Raw genomic sequence first — 27,598 nt, 5'->3', positions numbered from 1 at the left:
TTAGATATTCCACTTCGACAAGTTGTAGCAGAGGAATGCGTTGCCTTTTTGTTGAATTGGAGGGAGAATGAGTACTTAACGATGCAAGTTCCTCTCTCACTGGTTCAGACCAATCCTTATGTGAAGGTAAGGCATGTTTCGGAACTGACTGCCAATACATTTGAAATTGTATTAATCCTAAACTGTCTCCAGACTTACCTGTTATTCTGTTCAAATGCACTCAAATTAATGGAACTTTGTTTTTCAACATTTGCTTGAACTCATCTGTCTAGATGTAGATTGCATATAGCTATAGATATAGATACACCCATACATATACATATACACATACCATATTTTTCGCTCCATAAGACACACTTTTTCCCTCCTAAAAAGTAAGGGGAAATGTGTGTGCGTCTTATGGAGCGAATGCAGGCGGGAGGCTCTGCTCAGTGCTCCCTTTAAAGAGCCGCGTGGAGTGTGTGTGCGGCTCTTGGGGGCTTTTCTGCGAGGTGGGAGAAGGGACTGACGGGCTGCCCTCTGCCCCTTCCCACACCTCCTGGAAAAGCCAGCAAGAGCCGCTGCCGGGCTCTGCTCAGCGCTTCCTTGTAAGGGCTCCCTTTCATCCCTCATCCTGCTTTGCTGGGAAGCCAGCAGAATAGAGAGTTGTGCAGCTTGCTCTGCTGGCTTCTCAGTGAAGCGGGAGGAGGGATGGAAGGGTTTAAAGCAAGAAAAGCGAGAGCCGCTTACATGCTCTGCGCAGAATATTTTATTTCTTGCTTTCCCCCTCTAAAAACTAGGTGCGTCTTACGGAGCGAAAAACACGGTACACAGTGCTTTTTTTCTAAAATAATGTTTAGGGGTGCTCTCATTTTGACTCAAGAAAATCACCATTTGATAGTTCAAATTGGGAAACATAAAAACAGTAAATGGACAAAAGTACAAAGATTCACAAAATGTGGTATGTGCTAAACTTGTTGAAATTCTAAATTTCAAAAGCACGTGTTATATGAGGTGTAAGAGTTGTCTGCTGCCAGGAAAGAGTAAAACATTCTGGACATGCACAAGCAACTTTGGGTTTCCCCGAAGTAGGTCTCTGGGTTGTGTAGCTGAGGATTTCTTTGCCAGATTTGATTTCCTAGCTGTAACCAGGCGTAGATTGCTGGAAAAAGAAACAGCGTGCCTTGAGAGCTTTCAAAGACTGACTGTTCCTTCTTGGTGGTGTGTTTTGCTTAGCTTGGACAGCTTTTGGCTGCCACATGTAAAGATCTTCCTGGACCCAAAGAAAGTAGACGGGCAGCGAAAGACCTTTGGGAGGTGGTTGTACAGATCTGCAGTGTAACCAACCAACACAAACGAGGGAACGATGGCAGAGTGAGCTTAATAAAGCAGAGAGATTCAACGTTGGGCATAATGTACAGGTAAGTTGCTATAGTTTTTTTAAAAATACAACTCAAAGCCAAAATAGGTGTCTTCTGAACATGGGTGTACCTGTAGCCAACATTAGGAAGAGCTACAACATTGCTCCACCCCTAAATTGATTCTAATTAAATTAATTATTGCATAGGATTAATTGAATATATGGGTGGGGAGGGAAAAGAGTAAACTGACCTGCTTATTTGAGCCCCTTAGAGTTTATAGCACCCTGTTCTGGGGTTGAAGATACAGCATTTTGGTTCAGGTCTGATGGTTGATTGTACATTGTAGTTCCTGTTGTATTAAAATTTGCTTTTAAAACCTTTTACAAATAAATTGAGTAAATATAAATAATGAATTACTTTAAATAATTGATAACAGTAACCACATGTCTTCTATTATTTAGGAGTGAGCTGCTCTCTTTTATCAAAAAGTTGCGGGTGAGTTTGGAGCTAAAGTTTTTGCAATGGACTAACCAAGTAAAAAAAACACTGATGCAGGAAAATATTTTGCAGGCGGATATTATCTTTTTATTGAGAAATGTGTTATTTCCTCATCCTTCGTTCAAAGGGAGTTGTAACAGGAGATGCATTCTCCTTTGTCAAGACGAGTTTGCCAAATTCCAGATAGATGCTAGAATAAATGTAATAAACTGAAGCAAATCAGTCAAACGCCAGAGAGATGGGTGACTACTTCTGTGTGCTCAGTGGACAGTCGCCTTTTTCAAATTGACTCTATTGTTTAGGTTGCTTGTTTTATCATTGATTTAACAAAGAGGCTGCCTTTGATTCCACAAACTGAGAAATACATAGAATGAAAATTATAGAATCACAGAATTGTAGAATTGGAAGGGACCCTGAGAATCATCTAGGAATATGCGACTGTACCATCTGGGGATCAAACCTGCAACATTTGCATTATCAGCACCATGTTCTGAGCTATCCAGGCTTAGCTCTATATTGTATATTATCAATAATATGCACCAGACTTTCTAGGAACAACTTTGCAGTGGTAGGAAACAAGCTCCCTGTTCTGAATAGAAGGAATACTACTAGCCCAACCCTAAACATGCAGCTGGCCATATAAATTTTTGCCTACGGATAAATAGCTTGGGTAACTTACCTAAGAATTGCTACTTAAATATATTTTCGCAAGTAATTGCAAGAACGCCTGTTCTGTACAGTGCCATATTTTTAAATGTTGGTGAGATTTGGAAAGGCAGTCGTTTTAATCAAGTGTGCGTCGTAGGCCATGCAGCTTTTTTTATTATTTAGACTTGAGAAATGCAAAGAATGACACGCATCTCTTGCAAAATGGCCTTAACCTGTGTGTGAAGCTGTATAATTTTCTACGACATGTAATATCCTTATCAGTAATCTAAGAGGCTATGTATATAGATTTCATTTCAAAGTTGTATAAGCATTTTGAAAGTTTGCGAAGAAAAACTGGATTTCCCTGACACTGAAAAGAAGCATTGTATCTTGTACTTTTGTTTTTCCGCTCTAGGAGCCTCTAGTTTTGACAACAATATTATCTTTGTTTGTCAAGCTTCATAATGTTCGGGTAAGTGCAGTACTCTTCTTATCATAAATATTTGACTTTGATGTCTGCCTCTCGGACTCATTTCCCATATCATATTCTTTCCTCTTCTAGGAAGACATTGTGAATGATATTACCGCAGAACATATTTCTATTTGGCCATCATCCATTCCTAAGTAAGAAAATTGTTTTTGGTCCAATTATAATTGCGAAATGTGCTTTTCTGGGGATCTGCAGATTGCTTCTTGGTCCTGAGTGTCTTGTTTCAAGGGTTGTCTATGGGTTACCGTATTTTTTGCTCCTTGAGATGCACTTTTTTCCTCCTAAAAAGTAAGGGGAAATGTCTGTGCGTCTTGTGGAGCGAATGTGTGGTCGATCGCTGGCTCCCTTTCTAGCCCCGCCCCCTTCCTTGCCCAGGCCTCCATTGTTGAATGTTCTGCTGACTGGTTGATTAGATTATCTGTCAGGAAACTGCAGAAACGGCTCCCTTTCCTTTCCTAAAGAAGCTGCAGAACTGTGAGTTGAACCCCATAAAAACAGGATTTTTTTCCCTTTGCAAAGTAAGCTCAACAACTTTGAGCTGATCCTTAAAAAAGGGAGCTTTTCCCCTTTGCAAAAGAAGCTGCAGAACTGTGAGCTGATCCCCCAAAAATGGGGCTTTCCCCCTTTCCTTCTCTAAAAACTAGGTGCGTCTTATGATCAGGTGCATCTTATGGAGCGAAAACTGCGGCAATTATATTTTAACAGTTTTTCAGGAACAACTCTGTGCCTTCCATTTTAAAGAATAAAAAGGCTTTTCTGTCAGTTATGCAAGGAACTACACCTTCCATTCTGTTTTCCCCAGAGAGGACAATGCCTTTTTGTTAAATCTAGAATATTTAGGGCTTGATGCCTTTTGGTTGTGCTTGACTAACTACTCTCATGTGTTAACGAGCCTTTCTCAAAGCTTATGTGACAGCGGGTGATGCCTGAGGAGGACTCTGGGTTTGTTAGGGGAATTGGATAATGATCAGCCTGGAGAGACTATGACAAATGAATATATATGGAACGTTATGGGGCAATTTCCCATCCTTCCTAGGGTGGCTCAAGCCAGTTTTGGCAGCGCATCATGTAGGATGGTAACTGTACATCTTAAGCCTGGAGCCAGTATAACAGCAATAATGGAATCCCTGTCTGCTCTATGTATCTCCTGGTTGAGGTGTTTTGTTGGAATGGCTGTGAAATGCATTCTGAACAGTTGGAAAGAGAGTTATTTAATCCTGGCTGATAATGGTGAGGGAGAATAGGAGAATTAATGAAGTGGAAAACTGCACATGACTTCTTTCCTGTGTGACTAGACTACTGTAATGAGATTGTATTCTTCTTCAGATGTACACACCACCCATCTTCAAAAGATCTCAGGGCAGTTCACAAAATACAAGATAAAAGCACAAATAATTAGTTGAAACAGAAACAAAAAAATCAGTAACCCCCCCTTTCCACAAACACATTTAAAAGGCTGTAGAATATTAATCAGAAAAGACTTTTTCTCATGTTTCCACCCTCTGTGGCGGGGGCACACGAAGAAGAGCCTCAGATGATGAATTCAGAGTCTGGGTCAGGTCATATGGGGAGAGGTAGTCCTTGAGGTACTGCAGTCCTGAGCCATTTAGGGCTTTATAGGTCAAAACCAACACTTGGGCCCAGAAATGAATTGGCAGCCAGTGCAGTCAGGCCAGGATCAGTGTAATATGCTCAAACCAACTTCCCTGGAGAGCAACCTGGCTGCCAAATTCTGCACCAGCTGCAGACAAAAATGAAGTTGCTCATGCTGCAGCCTGGCGTCTTCCTGATCACACTTAACATGCCCAAGTGGTGGTATTTCTGTGATCCTGGGGTACCTTAATCATACACAGGAAATGTGTTTAAATAGTGCATGACGATGTGAGAGTTTAATTACATCTTTAAAATTTAAGCGCTACACTTTCAATTTAAAAGTAGGTTGCGAATGTTATAAAATGTTTTGTCTTTTCAGCTTGCAGTCAGTGGATTTTGAAGCTGTAGCTGTTACTATCAAAGAGTTGGTCAGTTATGCACTGACTGTAAATTCAAATAATCACTTCTGGTTAATCATTCAAGCAGATATTTATTTTGGTAAGTTGAATGAACTTCTTCCTCTCACTCTTTCATTTGTGTTGCTGGCTATCTTCACACACACACATATATATCTTGTTATGTAAGATACAAGGAAAGATTCGGTGAATAATAGTTTTTGAGACTCCTCTGGAAGCAATGCCTGGAATCGCAAGTGGGGCGTTCTGTCTCATGAGTAGTCATTCTTCTTGGAGAACAACTTCAAAAATAAACAGGTTACCAGCCTGCTTAAAGGTTTAATTTGACTGCACACAGGTGGTGGTGTAGTGACAATAAAGGTTTATTATTTATTATTATAAATAAAAGGTTTGTAGCTGCACTTTCATGCAGAAAGGAATAATCTTCCTCCACAGCCAGTACAGAAATGTAGGCTTACTAGACCAGGCTTCCTCAACCTCGGCCCTCCAGATGGTTTTGGCCTACAACTCCCCTGATCCCTAGCTAGCAGGACCTGTGGTCAGGGATGGTGGGAATTGTAGTCTCAAAACATCTGGAGGGCCGAGTTTGAGGAAACCTGGACTAGACTCTTAACTGAAAATATGTTTTTTACCCTTGCTTCCTTAGTTGCCATAATAAATGCTGACTACTGCTGTCTTCAGTTAATCTTACCTACTGCATGCTGTTTCAAGAGTCAGGAGAAAAATTGAAATAAATGCTTAGTGAATAGTTGTTGTTGTTGTTTAGTCATTTAGTCGTGTCCGACTCTTCGTGACCCCATGGACCAGAGCACGCCAGGCACTCCTATCTTCCACTGCCAGCCGCAGTTTGGTCAGATTCATGTTTGTAGCTTTGAGAACACTGTCTAACCATCTCGTCCTCTGTCGTCCCCTTCTCCTTGTGCCCTCTATCTTTCCCAACATCAGGGTCTTTTCCAGTGAGTCTTCTCTTCTCATGAGGTGGCCAAAGTATTGGAGCCTCAGCTTCACAATCTGTCCTTCCAGTGAGCACTCAGGGCTGATTTCCTTAAGAATGGATGCGTTTGATCTTCTTGCAGTCCATGGGACTCTCAAGAGTCTCCTCCAGCACCATAATTCAAAAGCATCAATTCTTCGACGATCAGCCTTCTTTATGGTCCAGCTCTCACTTCTATACATCACTAAAGAAGTGAATTAGTGTGGCATTTACTGCTTGTGTTTTTATTGCTCTCTCCCCAATGCAGCAACCAATCAGTACTCTGCTGCTCTTCACTACTATCTTCAAGCAGGAGCTGTGTGTTCGGATTTCTTTACCAAAATGGTACCGCCAGATGTATATACAGATCAGGTGAGTTACATGTCAGCGTACAGGCAAAAGATGTTCCGCTTCAACATAAAATAGGGCTCTGATTTTCAAAGTTTGATAACACAAGTTCAGTCGATGGGTTCCCCTAGGCTCTGAGCAGTTCCCGAGCCAAAGAAATCTAGTTCTAGGTAAACCAGAAGCCTGTAGAAATTCATGTTGAGCAAAAGGATAATTGATATAGTTGCCAGATATATTTGCTCTGTTACTTTATTATTTCTAGCTTCAGCCAAAAAAAGTAGCAGGCTAAGTGCTTTGTTGAGGGGTTAGTTGTATCTGGAGTATCCGATGATTATCTCAGATGATTGGATACATTATAGACTTACTAAAAATGGTATATCCATTTCTCTCCAGGTGATAAAACGAATGATAAAATGTTGTTCTCTGCTCAACTGCCATACGCAGGTAAGGCATGTATCCGCTGTGTACCTAGAAACAAGTCCTACCAATATAAGTCTGCTAGACTTGTATAGTATAATATATATTGCAGTATAATATAAATGAAATATGAGCCTCCCTTATCAGGAGTTAGTGACATAGTTACATTTTATCAACTCTCAATTTTTCTAGGTAGCCATTTTGTGCCAGTTTCTTAGAGAAATAGATTATAAAACTGCATTTAAAGCACTTCAGGAGCAAAACAGGTAAGCAAGGTTTTAAATTTCCACATGCTGTGCATTTGAATGCATTGACATACATTAACTAAAGGTTTCTTTCTTAGCCATGATGCAATGGACTCCTATTATGACTACATCTGGGATATTACCATCTTGGAATACTTGACATGTATCCTTTTATAAAAACAGCCACATGGGAAGGTTTGAAAACCAGGGTGGCTTATACTGTTGAATTGTGCTCACAGAAGGATCCTTTCCATCAAAGTATATAAACGTCACTTAATTTTTTCTGCTGTATGATTCCACGATTCTATTTTGTTGTATTTATGACATTTTTAAAGGTTTATTTTACTAAGATTCATAGGAATATTTAATAATTGTGAGAGGCTAAAGGATCTGAAAACTGTCTATATAAAAGTCCTGCTCATTGTATTTCTAGGTTTCCTTAATTGTATTTCAGACCTTCATCATAAGCGAGGAGAGACAGACAAGAAACAAATAGCAGTAAGTTGCTGTTTAAGTTTCTTTTCTAGACTTAATAGTACCTCCCCTTTGCTACTATGTGCTTTCTTCTGTGCAGCCATTACATAAACAATATGCATTGCATATAAAACATTGAAATGATTCTCAGAACTTGCTTATTGCCAGTACTAACTTATGCTGGTGCTTATTTCAATACTTAGATTAAAGCTATTGGGCAGACTGAGCTGAATTCCAGTAATCCGGAAGAAGTGCTACAGCTAGCTGCTCAAAGACGGAAAAAGAAGTTTCTTCAAGCAATGGCAAAGCTTTACTTTTAGAGCACCATTTCTAAGAGAGTGAGAGAAAAGATGGCAGCTGCAAGTTATTTCCAACACTTTATTAACGCATAAGACCTTTTTTTTTTTTTTTTTTACAAATTTATAAACATACTGTGTGGCATTTTCCTATTTAGAAAACTTAAAAATTCTTCCTTTCTTTTTACAAGATTATACAGAAGCGGGTTAGCTTTTGTAATGCAAGCTGGCATAAAGAGGGACAGTAAACTACCTTGGACAGAGCATGACTCTCCCTAGTACTTAAGCTGTTGCAGAACAGTCTTAACTTCACCCGCTTGTTTTTTCACCCTTGCTTTGTGGCAGCTTTTCTTGTATAAAAGGAAAGATAGCACCTCATGAGGAAAGAGGTAGTATGTGACATTTGTTCACGGTAAAGCAGGTGTTGTTCCAGTTACATGCTGGTTGCTTAAGTTGCCCGCTGATTTTAGAAGTTGTTTCAATGTTTAACTGCAGCCTCTTCTCACCCCCACTTTCCTATGCCAATGCTTAAAACCAGGTTCACCTTATCTCATAGCTATACTTACACAAGTATAGTAGCAAAATTGATCTCCCAGTAGCAGTTACACTGCTATGCAGGCTTCTAAAATCTGACTAATGCTGTTGAGTGTAGAAGTTGACTGTACAATGTGCTTTCAACAGAAGTCAGGAGAATATATCTTAAGTTCATACATAGCTAAACCACTGACGCACTCACCCACAGGTATCAAAAAACTCAGTTACTTGAGGCCATTCAACAGGTTAAAAATGTGTAGTTCATTCTGACTGCTGAACAGTTAATTCATAGTCTGTTCTTTACTGGGCTGCAAAGTCAGTAAAGTTGAATGTGAGCTTCTTTTTGATAGTCTTCCCAACCACTTGTCAAGTGTAAAAAGTCCAGGATGTATTTTCCAACAGTCTTACAATATTGTTCAGGTTGGCACACACTCCTGTTGTGCAGGGATTTCATTTTTCAGAACTCTTGGGTGGGGTAATTATTCCTCCTGTAGACACCGGTGAAAGCTGGCCTGGTGCTGCAACAGCTACTTCATAGTTGACTTCATCCTATTCAAATAATATTAATTAATGCACCAAAATGGTAAACCAAGCAATTTCTGCTTTGCTATTCCCCTATGGTTCAGAGCACATTCCTTCATGAGAGAGTTTTTGCCTGTGAACTCAAAGGCAGAAAATTGCTCCCTTGTATTCCTACATATAGCCCCCCTTTCCTCGAAAAGGAACTGGTACAGCTAGGGTGCCCTCTCCTCACCTCATGGTCTGCATCTTTCATGCAAATGGCATTTACTCGACACACAAGAATTTCCTTCCTTTTTCTCCGTGGAGGTAAGGGGACATACATGGTTCATGTATCCACCCCTACCCCATTGCCCTTAAACAAGCCTAGTGACTGGTCAAAATAGCCCTGTTGGATCAAGCCAGTAGCCCACCTAGTCTGAGTTGGGGGCACATTGGTTCCGTTTACAGTATGTCTGTCTACTGATAAAAGACCAACTGTACTACTGCTCCAACACAGCTTATTTCTTATTGTGTTCATATATTTAAAACTAGATGCATCTTCAAATTTCAGTTATCTTTATACATTAGTTTTACTTTCTAATGCAACTATATTAACTGCCCAAAATGTACATCACTGTCTTTCCAGCCCTAGTCAGTATGGACATGGTCAGGGATGATGGGTTTTTTAAAACATGAAACACTCTAAGGGTCAGAGGTTTGTCCTGGACAAGCTCAAGTGGAGAAGGAAGCAGCTGGATCTGGCCCAGAACTCACTAGCTCCTGATCTTGAACCAATTTCTTTAAACATCTCTGTAGTGCTATACAAATATGTCTTGCCAGCCCAAATAACTTTTACACTGGAAGTGGGCAAGATACGTGACACTACTTTAACACTCAGAGGTACAACATGAAACTCAGAGTGGGAGAAACTAACTCACCAGCATGTCCAAGTAGTTTGTGTGCGTTTGTATATTATGCCTGTCTTCTGCAGCAATTTTCTTAAAATTCTTTAGCTTCACTGGTGATTTTTTTGCAACCTTAAGAAACGGTTTTAGCCACTCTACACATTCTGCAATACTGTCCCACTCCAAGCCTAATAATGAAAGAGAAATTTTGAGTCGAGGTCTTCATAATGCGTATTCACTGCTCTACAACATACAAGAGCTACACTTGATATTTTACATAAACAGTTGGACAGAATGTAAATAAAATTACATGATTACAAATAAAAGCCTTTAAGTATTTATATGGCACTCTGCGTATATTACTAAGCCAATCATGCTAGAACAAATCTATTGGAACAGTGGCTTGTTCCAGGCAAACTACTGAGTTCATGGCAGAGGCAAGATTTTCAGTTTCTAGCTTCTCTCATTCACAGCTTAACGTTCTTGCGCTCGCTGAAATAGCTATCGTTTTCTAGTTTTGAGGTTGCCTTGAGTCTGAAACTAACAGTCATGAACCCCTTGGTTTCACCACTACTGTGCATTTCTGAAACTTTGAACCTTGTGCAGAGTTTAATATGACTTGTTTCAGATATAAACAGCCACAGCCCAGCGAAGCTAGATGAGCATAAGTGCAAGATATTACCAAATATTATTTCCAAGATAGTGGCTGGTGTGCTGGCAAGAGGATCTAGCAATTCTTATTCCTATTGCAAAGGGATAAAGTAGTACCCAGCATGCCCAAGGATAACTCTTAGTAGACTCAGCTAGTGACAACTGCAGATAAAACGCCCTCTTGTTTCTCATTAATCTTATCATGCGTGGAGTAATCACAGTTTGCACATGGAGGAGAGAAATGGAACAGAACAGGATGAAGAGACGTTGTGTAAAAGACAGGAAAAATCCCATTGTTTGGGTAGGCAATTTTAAAATGTGCCCAGGGATAAAGTGAGAGGTAACCCTAGAATTCAAAATTTAATGTAGCACAATTAAATGCGAGAAAGCTCAAGGGGCAGCAGAGTTATGAGAAAGCATGAGCTAAGGGCAGAGGTGGAAGGGAGGAAACAGAGGAAAAATTAGCCTATTGAGAAGTACACAGACACAATTTGTGAGCAGGCTCCATAACTAACCCTCCAGAGAGTGAGAACTACCCCTTTCAATCCTGAGCCAACAGCCCCCTCAACCACAATATCAGGTAACACACCAGTGATACAATATTGTTGGGGAGCCCTGCTTGTACTTTATTTCTAAAATAAAAAGGTATCCAGCCAGTTTGTGCCAGTTTGCATGCCCACATATTTATTTATGTGCCAGTTTGCTTGCCCACATATTTATTGCAGCCTCAGACATCTTACAATAGCTAGGACATGAAAACCCGAGTAACAACAAAAAAGATGCTCCATCCTACCTGAGACTCTTGTAACTACATGTACTGAGGTATAGTGACAGAGTGCAGCCGCCGCCAATATTCTATACTGGAAATCCAAAGAATTGACATCTAGAATACATAGATCTAAAAGCTGCAAGGAAGGAAAACCCACATTTATTAGTATAAATACGTGGTTATAACCAATCTCGTATTTGATAGCTAATCACTACAAGCTGAAGTAACTCACTGAATCAGAGTTGGAAGGGATGCTGAAGGTCATCTAATCCAATCCCCTCAATCTCAACTAAAGCATCCATGATGGATGGCTGCTTGTCCATTGCTTGGATTATGAGGGTGCAAGATTACAAATAATGCCTGTTGGTTGCTTAGTTTAGGAATAGCACCAGTTTCACTAAACTTATGTTACTTGAGCTGATACACGGAGGTTCCTCATAACACTTAAGACTATTGCATCTGAGTAGGGCTATCCAAAGGACGAATTAATTTAATAAAATCCAGATGTTAAAAATATTTTAACTGAATTAAGATCAAATGTATTTGGAAAACATTTGCAAGCTACAGTCTCACATAATCGCCCTGAGTCCTCGAGATCAACACTGCACTGATGCTAGCTCGATTCCTCATCACATTTTAGAATCTAAACCAATTGTCTTATGTATCTACTTGCCAAGAGCTCAATGTGCTGCACTAAAGGTTTCTCATCTTATAATTTGTTTGCAACCAAGCACTGCTTTGAATCATCCAGAGACCAGGTGAACTGGGTGCCTCCATATATTTTGAAGCGGGGGGGGTGTGTGTGTTATATCATACAGGCTTTAACCAATGCAACAAGCATGTTCTCTTATTCTGCATTTTTTTTGTATTACAATGCAATATATAAGAAAAACTGGAATTAAAATACAATTAAAAATAATACAGCATCTAGCACAATTCAAAAAAATCATTTGCGTTGTCTGCCAAGACCCTCCACAATTTTCAATTGATCTGTGGGAGACCACCGCTGGAGACAGCTGTATGATCAAGCACTGAAGAAATTTCCATCACTTGATTCTTGCCCTGCACCTCAATGTCATCTTCCTGGTGTTCAAACATAGACCCTGCAAGTTGTCTACCTGAGCTGAAATCTTGCATCTATATGTCTGTATGATGCTCTTATGCACCAGATGTGCTGGAATGGGAACTTACCTGTGCTATTTCAATAAACTTTTCCTGAGAATACTGAGGTAGCAGCACCTTTGGGACATCTTTCACAGCATCCACTTGGAGATAAAGGTTCAGCCAAGAGATGATTGTTACTGGGCACAGCTCCCACTTTAGAGCCTACATGTGTGTGAACATCATAACAAAGGCTTTAGGGCATGATGCCTACACCTACAAACTTAGCAAGTAAACTTTTATTCACGCGGCCCAAAACCCTGCACAAGTTCTCACACAGCAGTGTGCAGATCTGTTTCTGCACTGTATCACTGGCACGCCAGGGAGAACAGTTCTCTATTTTTTCCTTCTCCCCAACATGCTCAGCATTCTTTGTGTAGAATGAAGCAGAATTCAAGTTGTGAGCCCTCCCCTCATGCTATCCTATGATACAGAAATCCACTCGGTCTCTTCATCTACTGCTCTGCAAGACTTAACCCTTGCACAATGCCCTAAATCAGGAATAGAGAGCCTGTGATGCCCTGTAGATGTTGCTGGATTCCAACTCCCATCAACACATCTGGAGGGCCACAGATTCCCCATTCCTGCCTGAAAATATGTACAGGATCCCAGTGCCCTCTCCTGGTACTGGCAACAAGCCTCCGATTAAGCGCTCCCATTCTGAGAATGCCAGGCAAAACCAGTTCTTATGTAAAATCAAGTAAAGTTGCTCAAGTCACAAGCAATTCTCATATCCCAGAGGGTACTGTTAGAGCATTCCAGGATGTATACACTGGCAGTTAGCTGCTTTATACGTAGCTCCAACTCTTCCCAGCACTGAGAAGGTGGTCAAGAAGTATCTTCTGTAAAATACAAAGCTTAAAATGGATCCACTCTTTTCATAGAGTGTATCCAAGCAGCTTTCACAGTACACATCAGTCAGATTCCAGATTTTGGAGACATTGCTAAGAAATATGATCTGCTCTGCCTAAGAAGCCAATAGAGTAGGAGGAGGCAATATGATGCCCCCCCCCCCGATCTTTTGGACTTCAATTGCCATCAGGAGCAGCCACCAGCATGGCCAGTGGTCAGAATAATAGAAATTGCACTTAAAACATCTGGAAGGCACCATGTTAGCTACCTATCCAATAGAGTAATTCCTAGGATGCAGACTCTTAAATATGTGCTGAAATGGTCAGCATCTTCATTTTATTACCTTTAATATAATGAGCTCCATTCTTATAATATCATCTTCACTACAAGCACCATCAGTAACATAGGCAAATTCCTGTAGTTTGGGAGCATAAATCTCCTTAAAGGAAGAAGAAAAAGACAGAATGTTAGAACAAACCACAGCAAATCCAACAGGGCTTACAAACTTGTTGATCCATTCTCCTACAACCCTATTCTGCATACCACAGCTATTTCAATTTCACAAATTAGATTCAGATGCTTTTAGGCTCCTGTTACCACCCATGGGAGAGCAGCCATTAGCATGCCAACTTATAGGCTCAGCTGCAAATCCTCGTTTCCATGTAGGAGTGGGCAAGCACTTGAAAAAGCAAAGAGCCAAGCACTCGCTGAGATAGATCCTCAGCCACTACGGTTATGCACTGATCCCCACACACGGAGAAGAAACTTCACACAAGTGGCACTACTGTGCAAAGTCTCATATCATGAGCTCACTGGCAACGCCATGAAATCCTAAGGCCAATTGCACAGGACAGTCTAAAAGCTTCTTCACTGAACCACTGTCACTTGCCCAGGTCTGACTTGCAAAGCACCACTGTCACAAAGCAGGAGTCAGAGGTGAAATTTGAAGCCAGACCATTAGAACCAAGTCCTTTACCATGTCCCCAACCTAAGCTGTGCTTGAGATCTTTAGGGATCTCATCAGTTGCCAGCTTAATTGAAACATTTTAAGATGTATAGGCCCGGCCCATAGAGTGCATTAAAAGACGGTGAAGTTTACAACGAAAACATGTTGAATCATTCAAATGATGTTGACATGTTTAGCCTGCTAGGCATACATATCGGTGCTCTTCTTTTAGCAAGTCTTAGCAAAAGCCAGTGTGGTAGTGGTTGGAGTTTCTGACTAGAATTGGGAGTAAAAAGGTAAAGATAAAGGACCCCTGACAGTTAAGTCCAGTTGCGAACAACTCTGGTGTTGCGGCGCTCATCTCGCTTTACTGGCCGAGGGAGCCGACACTTGTCTGCAGACAGTTTTTCCGGGTCATGAGGCCAGCATGGCTAAGCAGCTTCTGGCGAAACCAGAGCAGCGCACGGAAACGCCGTTTACCTTCCCACTGGAGCGGTATCTATTTATCTACTTGCACTTTGACGTGCTTTCGAAATGCTAGATTGACAGGAGCTGGGACCGAGCAACGAACCGCCGACCTTCCAATCGGCAAGCCCTAGGCTCAGTGGTTTAGACCACAGCGCCACCCGTGTCCCTTGTGAGTACCAGGGTTCAAACTCCCATTCAGTTCACTGCGGGAGCTTACACCAATCACCACCTCTCAGCTTAACAGGGTTGTTGTGGGAATAAAATGGGGGAAACGATGCAGGTCACCTTGAGGTTCTTGGTAAAAAGGCAAGTTGTAAAGCAGACAGGATACAAAATAAGGTGTTCAGTCTCAGCTAAGTATTAGGAAACTCCCAGCCTTCAGTTACTGAGGGATGCATTTCCCTGTGATCAGAATCCCAGTAAGAACTCTGAGGGTTAAGAACAGAGGCAGCTATTTGCTAATGGCAATTAGGGCTATCATTTGCAAGCACACACACACTTCCATGAGCTGCTATATCAGTGTGCAAGCTCTGCAACTCAGACCTTCCATTTTCTTCAGTAATAAACCAAGCTACTTTAATCAAAAGAAAAAGACCCATTTCTTCCTCAGCTGCTATACTGGGATGGGCCTTTGTCTGTAAAGGACATGCAGCACAATTATGGGTTTAAAATGCTATATTGTCAATGGTAGAATGGTTTCACTGACAGCTGCTTACCTCAAGCTTGGAAGCAATGAACAGGGCTGTAATTCCTATGAGCTGAAGCATGGTTTTGTTTAAATTCTTTTGAGTCAGCATGAATCTGTCAAAAAAGTCTTGTGCCAAGTAGAAAGTTTCCCTATGGAGCGTGTATACTTCACATACCTGTTACAGAATAAGCTTTGTTTAATCACAGTCAATATACAACAAACAGCGAGACAAAACATGTTTTAAAAGTTGCAACTCAGCAGGGGATATATTTATGCCTATGTTTTTGTTGTGCCTATATATAAGGGGTCAGCAACCTAAGGCCCATGGGCCAGAAGCGGCCTGCGGAGGTTGTTTGACCGGCCCCCGAGCTGCCCCTGAACTGAGCTGCCTGCTCGTGCGTGGTGTGGAGACTCGCTTTTGCGGCACCAAAAATCGCGTCTGCGCAGACGCTGAAAATGGCATCTGCGCACGTGCAGATGCCGAAAATCGTGGGCTCGGGCACTCACATGCACACCAATCTGGCTCACAGAGGGATTTCTGTGGGACCGATCCGGCCTAGGCAAGATAAACCTTGGTGACCCCTGCTATATATTGATATGCTGACTAACCTTGTGAGCTGCTTTCAGCACAATTTGAAAAAGCAGAATATAAACAAGCTTAATACTTAAAAGAGCGGGGGGGGTGAAGCACTCTGGGTCAGTCTTGCTACTTCTCAGGACTGTCCTTTATACACACATTACATTTATAAGTTCAATACTCACTTCCAGAAGCCAGTCCAATAGAATTGATCTCATGTGCGGCTGCAAGTTGGAGTGTAGAGATGTGAAATGCTTACAGTGAGAATATTTGTTCTCCTTTTTGAGAATGTTGAACCAGACATCTTTAGAATTTCCCCAGCTAAAATCAAAGACAGACATTTAAAATTCCAGATTATTTTTAAAAAGACATAAAATACATGGTCTCAGCAAAAAATGGACTTCAATGGGATGAAGCCAAATGCTTGGATTTAGTGCATTCAATGTGTTATTTCTAGTCTCCAAACTCTAACGACCTTAGTTTTCCAAAGGGGTTCTACTCGAAGCTTGTTTGGATTTCATGAAATACAGTTTTTTTTAAAAAAAAAAAACCTGAGGTAGAACAGATAAAGAAAAGTCCATTTGCATTCAGACTACATACGATGCAGATGACTGTATCTGACTTTTCAGTCTTTAAAGGGAGCTGAAGGGGTGGGAGAACATTTCTTTATAGCATTTTAGCCCCTCTCAACGGAAAGGTCTCACAGCATGGCTACTTCCTACTCCCAACAAGATAAGAGATTGAGGTAGTATTCCTGGGATGAGGCTTCAATCCTTCACCCCTGCACCATTTCTATGATTTAATTATGCCAATGACAAGCATAATAAAAGGTGCTTGCTCTTCCCTTCAGCCGCTGCCCCTGATCAAATGGAGTTGCTTTGAGGTTTGTAAATCCAATCAAGGATGGTCAATGTTGCATGCCTTCAAGGGCAAAAACTGAAAAGAGGTAGATATTACTCAGTAGTCAACTCACTCAGCTTTTAAGTGGCTATAGAGACTTGTCAGAAGACAGTAAGTTTTCAACAATTGCTTCAAATTATTGTCATTTTGTCATTAAGCAAAACTAACAAGTTTTCCGTCAGATAAGTTGAAAGATGATTTTTCTGACGGACAACAATGAATGACTATATTAGGACTAGGTTGACAATTGGGCAGTTTAAGAACAATGGTCAATTTCACTCAAGCAGGGCAGGGAAAGAGAAAGGACATGGAAACCAACACATACCATACTTTTCCATCTGTAAGACAAGGGTTTTTAATTAAAAAATGAGCTTTAAAATTAGCCCTCGTGTTATACATGGGTAGTGTGTGTGTGGGTGTGCGATTGGTCACAGCCGTGAGCAGGAGATTCACAGTGGCGATAGTGTGAGTGACTGGTAGCTGTGAGAAGGGCTGTTGGTGATTGGCTGTCGCTGCGGCAATAGGGCAGCCATTTGGCGGCTGCGTGTCTTCAGCAACGCATGCGATTGTCAGCTGCGGGGGAGCGATTTCCAGCAATCCTCCCCCCCCCAAAAAAAGCTAAACAACTCTGAGCAATCCTCCCCATTTTCTTAATTTGGAGTCCCCCAAAATAGGGGACATCTTATACATGGGGGCATCTTATAGACGGAAAAATACGGTATAGGTGCTTCTCTTTACTCTATGCATGAATGTGTTGTTTCCTATCTCGCCACCTTCTTGTAGTCCAGTCTTCCCCAATTTGATGCCCTTCATACATTAATTCCCATGAGTCCCCCCATTATTTATTAAATTTGTATACCACCTTTCATCCAAAGATCACAGGATGGTTCACAACGTAAAAATATGAGAACAAAAAATACATAATAGAACAAAAACAAATCAATAACCCTCTTCCCTCAAACCCATTTCAAAGGCCATAAAATATTCACAGCATGGTTATCAACGCTTTCACTTGGTACCTAAAGATGTGTAGTAAAAGCGCCAGGTGAGCCTCCAAGGGGAAACATTTTACAGATGGGGAGCTACCACAGAAATGGCCCATTCCTGTGTTGCCACCCTCCAGGCCTCTCATGGAGGGGGCCCACAAAGAAGGGCCTCGTATGATAATCGCAGAGTCCAGTTATGTTTATATGGGAAGAGGCGGTGCATATGGGGAGGTAGCACATCTAAGTTGGAGGGCACTGTACTGAGGAAGACTATTCTAGTCTGTGCAGTTCCAAAAAGCAGTATAATAGACTACACAGCAGCAATACTTGCAGACATGATCTTAAAACATTTTTCATAGAATGCCAGATTTATATGCAATTTCCATCAAACACAGATGACACCTTGGAATATGATTTGTCAATCAAAATTTCACAGCTTGCATATTGCCCTTGATGATAGGCAAAGCATTCAGACCAAGGACTAAAACAAGACGGTTTTATTAGTGGTGTTATTCATTGTGTTTTCTATATGCCACTAGCTCCAAGTCAAAGACTACCCACCAATACAAATTGGTGAACAACACAGGGGTTTTGCACTACATTCGCTTTGCTAACATATCAAAGTATAGCAGCATCACAATTGCTTTTGGTTATAGGTAACGTACCTAAGTTCCGGTAAAGGTGATGGATTTATGAAGAGGTTTCTGAACCTGTATTTTTTGAATCTGGAAAAATCAGTGGTTGTTGCTTCTTTGTGAGGAGTTTCTATTATAATACAAGGGGAGATGCCGCCTGATATTGTAGATGGCCAACAACTCTACAAATGAGATATTAAGAGCAAGCATGAGAAAAATACATACAACACCAAGCAAGATAGTTTATGAGTAGCAGAATTTGTCACAGCCTTTTGAAACCTTTTCACTGTCACATAGAATATATCATCAACCAGCTAATGTTTACTAGGCCTTGCAAATCAAACCCCAAAGCATTTTATCCAAACCCTTGCAGCAGTAAAACATTAGGTGGCATATTGGGAAGGGACATAATTAACACTATACATTCCTGGAAGTTGAAAGTAAGTTTTTTCAGTGGTGAAATATTCATTGAACACAAATTGCAGCAGCCAACACAACAAAATGAATACAAAAAGAAAAAAGCTGCTTTCCCTGACAAAAAGTGAAGAACCTCCTGCTCACAATGGACACGTTAACAGTCTAAGCTCTCATACATACTGAAGAACGCAGACCAGCTTAGTTAAAAATCAATGGTTACACAGGTCATTATTACCTTAATTTCATACTGATGTCTCATGTTGATCTCTTCTGTTCTCGTTGGGTCCTTTGGAAAACACAGATGCACCTTGATTAAGAGCAAAGCAGCAACCAAGTGAAGCCAAATTCTCCTGGTACATCAAGGGCTTCCTCAGTTTCAAACCCCTCCCTCAAAAAGGAGCATTAAAGCCATCAGTGCACAACTATTCATTTTTGAAAGTCATTTATTGGCAACATATGCACAACCACCGTTCACAACTATTAAACAGTGATAATTCAAACACTTGCCCTAACCAAAAAAAGGGATAATGGAGAAAACATCATGCAAGCAGCAGAATGCTCTTAATAGCATCCAACATCATACAAAAAAAATAACAGGCATAGTGGTCTTGCTGCTCAGATCCTTCACAGATTATGCCAGAATTCTTAAAAAGTGATATGCAAAGTGAGCCAGGACTAGGTTTAAAATCTTCCCTGACAAAGTGCTGTTTAGTGTCAGCCACCAACCACCACCCCTTCCCTTGACTTGGCAGTGTGGACAGGCAGCAACAGAGCTGTGATCTGTGGCAGATGCCTGCAAACCACAGAAACAATGAGCTGCTTTGGTTATTGTGGAAAATATAAAATGTTGGGGAAGCTCCACACAAACCAGAATTGGGATGGGGTGGGGGAAGAAGCAGACCAAGGAATTCAACATCATCAGCCTCTTGGCAACTGCCTGAGAGTGCCAGGTGCCGACATCAGCCTTATTTACAAATATGGCGTGGCATTCACCTAACAAATCCCATCTACAAAAGGCCTGCTCAAAGGCTTCCACAATGGGGCTTCCCTCTCCTCCCCTCATGTACTGTACGTCCCTGAAATTGGCTCTGGAGTGGGTGGGAGAACCCCTAGAACAGTGTGCCACTGTCCCATCTGGCAAGTTGATATGCTTGCAGAGACGGAACATTTGTAATAGTGTGATGCTGAATTCCACCCATTATCTCTACATTTCAGGTGTGAGGATGAGGCCAAGAGGAAGGTGGTTTTACCAATATCAATGCCGTGAATTCTTGTCTCAGCTTGAACAAGGCAATCCTGCTCATATTCTTAACCCCATCTGGCTCCAGGAGATTGTTTCAATTCCTACTTACCTGCATTGCTTTCCTTTTTCTGTTCTGAAGAGACTCTGGCAGCTGCACTTCTTGAGGAGACGTATCCTGGCAGGGCTGGTGCAGCTTGGCTTGTAAACGACTACTGTGGAAGTGTAAATACATTTTCCCATCAAGACAGCAGCAGAGAGCATTGCTATACATACACTGTGGCCCCTTAAAGACTAACCATTTTTATGGTGGCATATATTTATGGGCTTCAGTCAGACTGTATACAGTTAGGTAAAGGTAAAGGTACCCCTGCCCGTATGGGCCAGTCTTGCCAGACTCTAGGGTTGTGCGCTCATCTCACTCTAGAGGCCGGGAGCCAGCGCTGTCCGCAGACACTTCTGGGTCACGCGGCCAGCGTGACAAGCTGCATCTGGCGAGCCAGCGCAGCACACGGAACGCCGTTTACCTTCCCGCTGGTAAGCGGTCCCTATTTATCTACTTGCACCCGAGGGTGCTTTCGAACTGCTAGGTTGGCAGGCGCTGGGACCGAACGACGGGAGCGCACCCCGCCGCGGGGATTCAAACCGGCGACCTTTCAAACAGCAAGTCCTATGTGCTTAGGCTTTAACCCACAGCGCCACCCGCGTCCCTTACAGTTAGCATATTATAAAAGTGATGTTACCTGCGCCTTGACATCTTATTAGGATTCCAGATAGTTGCCTGCAAATGAGAGAAGACTATAGGTTAACCCAAAGTACATACAAAGTGCTGTTTAGCTCATGACTTACATCAAGTCGGACCATTGGTCCATCTGACTCAGTATTGTCTACACTGACTGGCAGTGGCTCTCCAGGTGTTCAGGCAGGGCTGTCTCCTAGCACTACCCGGAAACACTGGGGACTGAATGTGTAAAGCAGATACTGTACCACTGAGCTACAGCCCTTCCCCTCAAATTAAGTCCAGCTCACAGTGTGTGCATGCCTGCTGCCTAAACCCCAAAGATATTTCCAGAAATTAGCAGAGACCAAGAACATCCAAATGGCAACTGCCCAACATCGTGGGCAAGGCATTTTTATGTACAGCCAGGAGCCTACAAGTGTTCCACAGGGAGGCAGGCACCTGTTACCTCGTGACAATCCTGCGCTTGGAACAGGAAATCTGGGCAAACTGCCCACATTAGTCATGTTCCAGTCCCTGAAAAACCCTGCACACCTGAATTAAGGGAAGTGAACTGGCAGTACATTACCCCGCAATCTCTCTTAGTAAGGGTGGTCTGTGTTAATTCCCTCCACCTCAGCTCAAAGCAACAGTTCTTTACACACACAAAACTGAAGGTCACCCTTTCTCATCATCCATGTGCTCACTGGTCAATTTCAGGTTCAACCAGCTTCCATCTGCTGCCTCCCAGCATCAATGCCAGTAGCCATTTTGTTCCACTTCATGCCTTGCTCCAGGCACCATTCCATTTGCTTCCTCAGAGAACTCTGCTATGAGCATGTAGTCCCAAGGTAAGATTTGCCAACTTGCAAGTTTTGTAGCCCCATCAATCATGAGCAGTGCTGGTTTGCATATTTTGCAAATATGCATGTCCCATGCGCTCAGAATCAAACCCCATACATAGCATTGTCAGGAGCCGAGACTACTTGCATGTCTATAAACAGCTTTTACTGTACATGAATATAGTTTACACACCCAAATCCTATGTGCAAGGAGATTGCCAAGCTTTACAGTACTTTCACTAGGATCTTATCACTTAAGATGACTTGTTGCAAAGACACACATTTTGTTTCGAGTGAACTAAGTAAACCACAAAGACTCGAGCTGCCCCCTCCTCTTTCTGCCATTTGTTCTCCCCGCTCCCTGCCAACCGGGAAGGGCGGGGGGCAGCAGCTTCAGGAGCCCCCCCACCCCCAAGCTGCCGAGCCAGCTATACGCGGCTCTCTGGCCCGCGCCAATTTACAGAAAGCGGGTAAATGCAGGAGGCGGCAACAGCAGGCTGGACTCTGCCACCACCCTCCATCCAGCATGCGGGTGAAACTCCCGCTGGCCCTAAGAGGGTGAAACGTAAAAAATAATAATGAAGAGAAGAGCACAGTGTTTTAAAAAAAGTGGGGGAGGGATACCGGCGGGAGTTTTTTTGGGGGGGGGGCGGGCAAGAGCGCGCTCTCTCTCTCTTTTTAAGAAAAGCATTTCCCGCCTACACTTATACATGCCCCTATATATTGGGGTTGCAAAAGAGGAAATGTTACAGAGGGGGTGCACGGGATAGGAGTAGAAACCCCGATTGCTCCCCCCCCCTCCTTGCATCAAGACAGCAAGAGAGGGAAAGACCCACAAACACAGCCCCCTCCCCAGGCAAGAAGCGCCCCCCTCTTCCCGCCGTCCCCCAATAAATCGAGTCCAGAGTCAAAGCGGGGAGCTTCTGCAGGACGGACCCCGCACCCCAACCTGCCTCTCCCGCCTTCCAGCCCAACAGGGGAGGGGAAAGATCCCTTCCGCCGCCCGAAACACATCTTTTCCTCTGTGGAGACCCCCCCCCCGCAAAAAACCCCGAAGGGTCAGGGGGCGAAAAACGGAGGCAAGTGCTCTCGGGGCAGCCCGGGAAGCCACCAGGCGGGCTCCCCGCCCCCCGCCCCGGAGGAGGGAGTCTCTCTCCCTCCAAAAAAGCCTCACACGCCCAGCAAGGGCAGGCCGACCGAGCCAGTTCCCAGACCACACCGACGAGAGGAACAGGTTTGCCGGGGGTGGGGCGGGGGTGCAAAGGGTCCCCCATAGGGAGACCCCCATCGCCCCCACCCCAAAAAAGGCAGAGGCGCCCTAGGAAAAACCGGGAGCAACTCCCCCCCCCATGTGCTGCAGGGGAGACACCTCACTTTCCCGCCTCGCCACCCCCCACCCCGGCCCCCGAGAGGCCCCCCCGGGCCGGATGGGTGGGGGATCCCCCTCTTTCCTCGCCGCCGCCTCATTCTCCCTCCAAAAAAAGCCCGGCCGGCGAGCTGGGAGGGCGGGCATCCCGCCTTCTGGCTCCGCTTCCTTCTCCAGCCGGCGCTGGAGCCCTGCCGCCCGCTGCCTCCCCCCCTCAGCGCTTTTCTGGGGCAGCCCCCTAAGCAGCGCCCCGGCACCCTCAGCCCCCCAGCCCCCTCCTCGCCAGGACATTCACCACACGCAGGGAGGGGGACATTTTAAAAAGCCAGCCCCCCTCCCCATATAGGCCGAAAGCAGCAGGGCGCGAGCAGCCCGAGCTGCCCTGGCCCGCCATCCAGCCCTTCCCGGAGCATTGCCGCCCTCCCGCCCCATAGAGAAGACCCCCCAAGACCGCACCTCAGCCGCCGCTGCCGCCCAAACCTGGACTGTTCTCAGCTGGCGCCGGCGCCAAGGCGCTTATATAGGGCGCCGCCTGCGCATGCGCCGGCCTGGGTCCCAGCTCAGCCCTCTCGTCGCCGCCTGCAGTTCCCGGGCTGCGAGTTCTCCCGCCCGACCGCCCCGGAACCCCGAGGTGGAGCGCGCCCGGCGCCCCGCGCGCTGCAAAAAGGACGAACCTCGCGGATTCCCAGCCGTGGGCAGACATTAGGAACCCCCGGCTCGTTCCTGCTGGGTTTTTTTCCCCCCGGAGAGGGAAACACTACCAAATATATATATATACACCCACCCACCAAAAATATACTATATGCAATGACAGCAGGGCAGCTTTTTAGGCACGCCCGGTGCACGCTCCCGCGCGACGCCCAACCATACCCACACTCCGTCCGTCTTCTCTCCCCCGCCCCGGGGGGGGGGGACATTGCGTAAGAGTGTCCCCTGAGGAGGACGTCCCGCTTCCCCCGCCAGTCCCGCTCGCCTCGCCTCCGAGGCCGGCCTGCTGGTCGTAGATGGCAACCGGCTGTGCCCGCGACTCGGAGACGCGACGGGGCTTTTGCAAGAGCTTGACCCCGTGATCGTGGGTTCTCCCGGGCCGTGGGTGCCATGCAGTGGGCATGAATGGCCCCGGCCCCGAAATGTGTGGGTGCCCGGCCCCTTCGTGGGGAATTGGGTGGGTGCTCGGGCACCCAGGGCCCCAAGGAGTTGGCACCCATGGGGCTTTGACAGCCGAGGCGGGAGGGGAGAAGCCCCCCGCCAAGGCAGGTGGGGGAAGGAACCACAGCTGTCATAGCTGTTTTTGCGGGAAATTCCCTTATTCCAGCGCCGCTTCCCGCTGCTATCCCGGATTGTTAGATATCCCGTAGACTGTTCCCGGGACAGGTGAGGCTGCTGATTCCTTATTTTCGAGGCTCCCCAGGACAGATGAGGCTGCTGATCCCTTATTTTCGAGACTGCTGATCCCTTATTTTCAAATCTGAAAGTTGACAGCTATGGAAGCAACCAGCCCTCCTCCCTCCCCAAACGTCCTCTCAGCCCGTTGTTACGCGTCTCTCACATACCGGCCGCACGGACAGCTCGTGAACCCTGCAAAGCCGGGTCAGCTGCGTTCCCGGGAGCCCGCGCAACCAGAATAGCTCCTGCGCCGGCCGCGGCTCTCGGCCTGACATTAGCAACACGCGCGCTTAGACAGCTCGCCACTTCGGGCTCCACCTCTGGGCGGAGCCGCGCCGCGCGCCGCGGCCAATCAGAAGGGCGAATGGCTCGGCAACGTGGACCTGTCGGCAGAATGTAAACACGGCTCGCGGGAAGCAAGGAAGAAGGCCCCTGTCAAAGATGGAGGGAGCGGGGGAGACGGTGAAAGCACCGTTAAGGGGTGTTGGACCTTCTTGCAGCGCGCAGGGCTGTGTCCAGGCTTTGGCATGTGGTCAGGAACGCGAGAAATGTTCGATATAATAGTGGGGGGGGGGGGATTTCGATATAATAGGGGGAGGAGAGAGAAAGAAAGGAAAAAGTGCTTGAGACTGTAATAGAATACGATCTATAGGCAAATAAGTACTGGCAGTATCCTGACGAGTACTGTATACAATTATTAGTAAGTCATTATAAGGAAGACGAGAACTTAAGGTGAGCCCACCTAGTCCGGCAGTCTGTTCTCACAATGGCCAGGCAGATGTCTGCCTGCGGGAAGCCTTCAGGCACGACCTGAGTGCAAGAATAACCCGAGATAGCTCAATCCGTAGAGCATGAGACTCTAATTTTGAGTTAAAACGCCCCTAAGATGAAATTAAAGACAAAGTATTCCAAATGCACTATCAGATTCCTTTACTGCAGGGGGCTGGACTAGATGACCCGCGGGGTCCCTTCTAACTTGACAGTTCTATGATTCTAAGAGCACTCTCTCCTGCAGTTTTCTGCAACTGGCATTTATTTACCAAATTTTATACAGTGCTTGATTGTTGTTGTTGTTTTTAAAAAAACCTCAAAGTGGCTTCCAAAGGGAAAGGGGAAAACAAACTAAACCAGGCCTTCTCCCTAGATATTTAAAACCAAGGGTAGGCAACCTAAGGCCGTGGGCCAGATGTGGCCCAATCGCCTTCTCAATCCAGCCCATGGACGGTCCAGGAATAAGCATGTTTTTACGTGAGTAGGATGTGTGCTTTTATTTAAAATGCATCTCTGGGGCATAGGAATTCGTTCATTTCCCCCCAGAAAATATAGTCCCCACCCACCCAAGGTCTGAGGGACAGTGGACCAGCCCAAAGCTGAAAAAGGTTGCTGCCCCCTGTTTAAAACACTTCCCAACAGTGATCATTTTAGCAAATTGAGTACTCAGACCAATTCAGAGCTAGTCTTACTCAGAACAGACTGGCTGAGGTCAATATATATTGACTAACTTAAATTCATTAATTTCATTGTGCGTATTCCTTGAATACCACCCCAAGGCTTTTGAATGAACATTGTTCATTTAGGAAATTATAATCATCTTTCCCTACATAATCCTTTTAAACTGCAGCAGCACAGTGACAAGATTGTTTCTGCATTTTCTGTTTTAACCAGCCCATGCTGGTGCTGGTATCCTTTGCTTTTGATTAAATTCGGAGCTGGATGAAGACCATTAGAGGCCCTATAAGCTGAAAAGATTATGGTGCCTCCCAATAGGTAATTCAAAATAAAAATAATATTAAAACATAAAAGATTACTTTCCAAAATGACACAAAATTTAAATATATGCCGAGATGTAAATGCGCATATGTCAGGTGCTAATGCGTGTCATCCTTCCATTTCAGTCTACATTAGGAGTCCGCCCCTTGGTTTTGTTGGGAATAGGTAATGAGAATACAAAAAACGGGGAAAGAATGTGGAAGGAAGTCCAACAAAGGTCAGATTTTCCCTTGAAGACCACTTTGATGCTTCAATGATTGTGCCCTAAGCACCAGCTGAGCCTCTCTTAGTGGTGGGCCCCTTCACAGATATTAAAATCAGTTGCCAAATATAAATGCTGGGACTGCTTCATTAATGTATTTATTCATATGAAAACTGATACCCTGCCATTCTGTTGGCTATGCACCACCCAGAAAAGCTGACAGCGATTTAAACCAATCATAAAATACAGTAGCATTTAAAAGAGAATGATAGAGAGAAATGGGGGTAGGAGGTGGGGTTCGCTTAAATACTGCATGTCTGTTTTGCAGCACAAGCAGGCATTGCCAAAAGCATATGTGAATGTGAAATCCCAGAAAGGAGAAAGAAATGACATTTATGAAGCTGTGTTGAGTCTACTGTAGCAAGACAAAAGGCATTATGGCATCTTAGGGAGTGCATAATTGGTTTAAGACAGGAGCCCTCCTGCAAATGCAATCAGTGAAAGTATTGTCATAGTAGGATGGTGTGGATTACACCTACTGCCACCATTGTTAACTGTTTCACTGCCAATCTGTGTTAAAGAAACAGTTCCACTGTGTGCTTAAACAGCATTCAGGACTGGCTGGTGTTGTAAGCAGAGCGAATGAAGCAGAGTTAATAAGCTTGAAGTCCACAAAGCTGCATTGCCAAAGCCTACCCCAAGCTGAGGCTGCAATCCTCAGCATACCTGTTCTTCAAAGAAGAAAAGAAATAAAAGTTCCTTAAAGCTCTGTGGAACTTGCTGCCAAATAATGTGATCAGAATCAAGGCAAAACCCTTGTGTTTTGATGTAGAGGTAAAGGTAAAGGTACCCCTGCCCGTACGGGCCAGTCTTGACAGACTCTAGGGTTGTGCGACCATCTCACTCTAGAGGCCGGGGGCCAGCGCTGTCCGAAGACACTTCCGGGTCACATGGCCAGCGTGACATCGCTGCTCTGGCGAGCCAGAGCCGCACACGGAAATGCCGTTTACCTTCCCGCTAGTAAGCGGTCCCTATTTATCTACTTGAACCCAGGGGTGCTTTCGAACTGCTAGGTTGGCAGGCGCTGGGACCAAACAACGGGAGCACACCCCGCCGCGGGGATTCGAACTGCCGACCTTTCGATCAGCAAGCCCTAGGCGCTGAGGCTTTTACCCACAGCGCCACCCGCTGATGTAGAGACCCAGTCCCAAATCTCTGCTCAGCGCAGAGATGCTTAAGCCTATCCACTCTCTCAGCCTAGCCTACCTCACAGGACCATTGTGAAGATAGAATTGAGGAACTTGGTATTTGCATTGGATATAAGATAGGAAAGAATTCTAAAGGAC

General features: G+C 44.4%; 2 protein-coding genes across 9 annotated transcripts in view; one reads left to right on the top strand and one right to left on the bottom strand.

Moving 5' to 3' along the window:
• INTS8 (integrator complex subunit 8) overlaps positions 1-10,019 on the top strand; it is a 28,705-nt gene extending 18,686 nt beyond the window's left edge. For 6 of the 8 annotated variants that reach the window (XM_083451758.1, XM_083451757.1, XM_083451755.1 and 3 more), the window contains exons 17-28: positions 5-126; positions 1,216-1,400; positions 1,802-1,835; positions 2,902-2,958; positions 3,049-3,110; positions 4,949-5,067; positions 6,227-6,330; positions 6,700-6,750; positions 6,916-6,989; positions 7,067-7,131; positions 7,423-7,466; positions 7,646-10,019. In XM_083451758.1, the coding sequence (XP_083307884.1) occupies positions 5-126; positions 1,216-1,400; positions 1,802-1,835; positions 2,902-2,958; positions 3,049-3,110; positions 4,949-5,067; positions 6,227-6,330; positions 6,700-6,750; positions 6,916-6,989; positions 7,067-7,131; positions 7,423-7,466; positions 7,646-7,762 (1,034 nt within the window). In that variant the 3' untranslated portion in view covers positions 7,763-10,019. The remainder of the gene's footprint in view (positions 1-4; positions 127-1,215; positions 1,401-1,801; positions 1,836-2,901; positions 2,959-3,048; positions 3,111-4,948; positions 5,068-6,226; positions 6,331-6,699; positions 6,751-6,915; positions 6,990-7,066; positions 7,132-7,422; positions 7,467-7,645) is intronic. The other 2 variants (XR_014514100.1, XR_014514101.1) reach the window with 1 other exon arrangement.
• On the bottom strand, positions 7,810-23,424 carry CCNE2 (cyclin E2). The gene is made up of 12 exons (XM_083451760.1): positions 23,351-23,424; positions 20,712-20,749; positions 20,081-20,183; positions 18,964-19,014; positions 18,342-18,493; positions 15,976-16,111; positions 15,242-15,388; positions 13,455-13,550; positions 12,290-12,424; positions 11,123-11,234; positions 9,712-9,866; positions 7,810-8,821 (listed from the first exon to the last, which is right to left on the bottom strand). Exons 2-12 carry the CDS (start codon positions 20,723-20,725, stop codon positions 8,723-8,725), a joined length of 1,200 nt encoding a protein of 399 aa, XP_083307886.1. The 5' UTR covers positions 20,726-20,749; positions 23,351-23,424; the 3' UTR covers positions 7,810-8,722.
• Between the last annotated feature and the right edge of the window lie 4,174 nt (positions 23,425-27,598).

The sequence above is a fragment of the Podarcis tiliguerta genome (assembly GCF_965153285.1).
Source record: "Podarcis tiliguerta genome assembly, chromosome: 7".
In the NCBI taxonomy this organism is placed as follows: domain Eukaryota; kingdom Metazoa; phylum Chordata; class Lepidosauria; order Squamata; family Lacertidae; genus Podarcis; species Podarcis tiliguerta.
Note: the sequence above shows the minus strand (reverse complement) of the source record. Positions and strands in the feature narration are given on the sequence as shown.

What these genes read in the sequence shown, in the direction of transcription:
- CCNE2 (XM_083451760.1), bottom strand. An exon ending in TCACCTTTACCGGAACTTAG is followed by an intron (nt 16,112 to 18,341) that starts GTACGTTACCTA and finishes CTTTGATTTTAG; the next exon opens with CTGGGGAAATTCTAAAGATG. An exon ending in TCATTGCTTCCAAGCTTGAG is followed by an intron (nt 13,551 to 15,241) that starts GTAAGCAGCTGT and finishes TCTTCCTTTAAG; the next exon opens with GAGATTTATGCTCCCAAACT.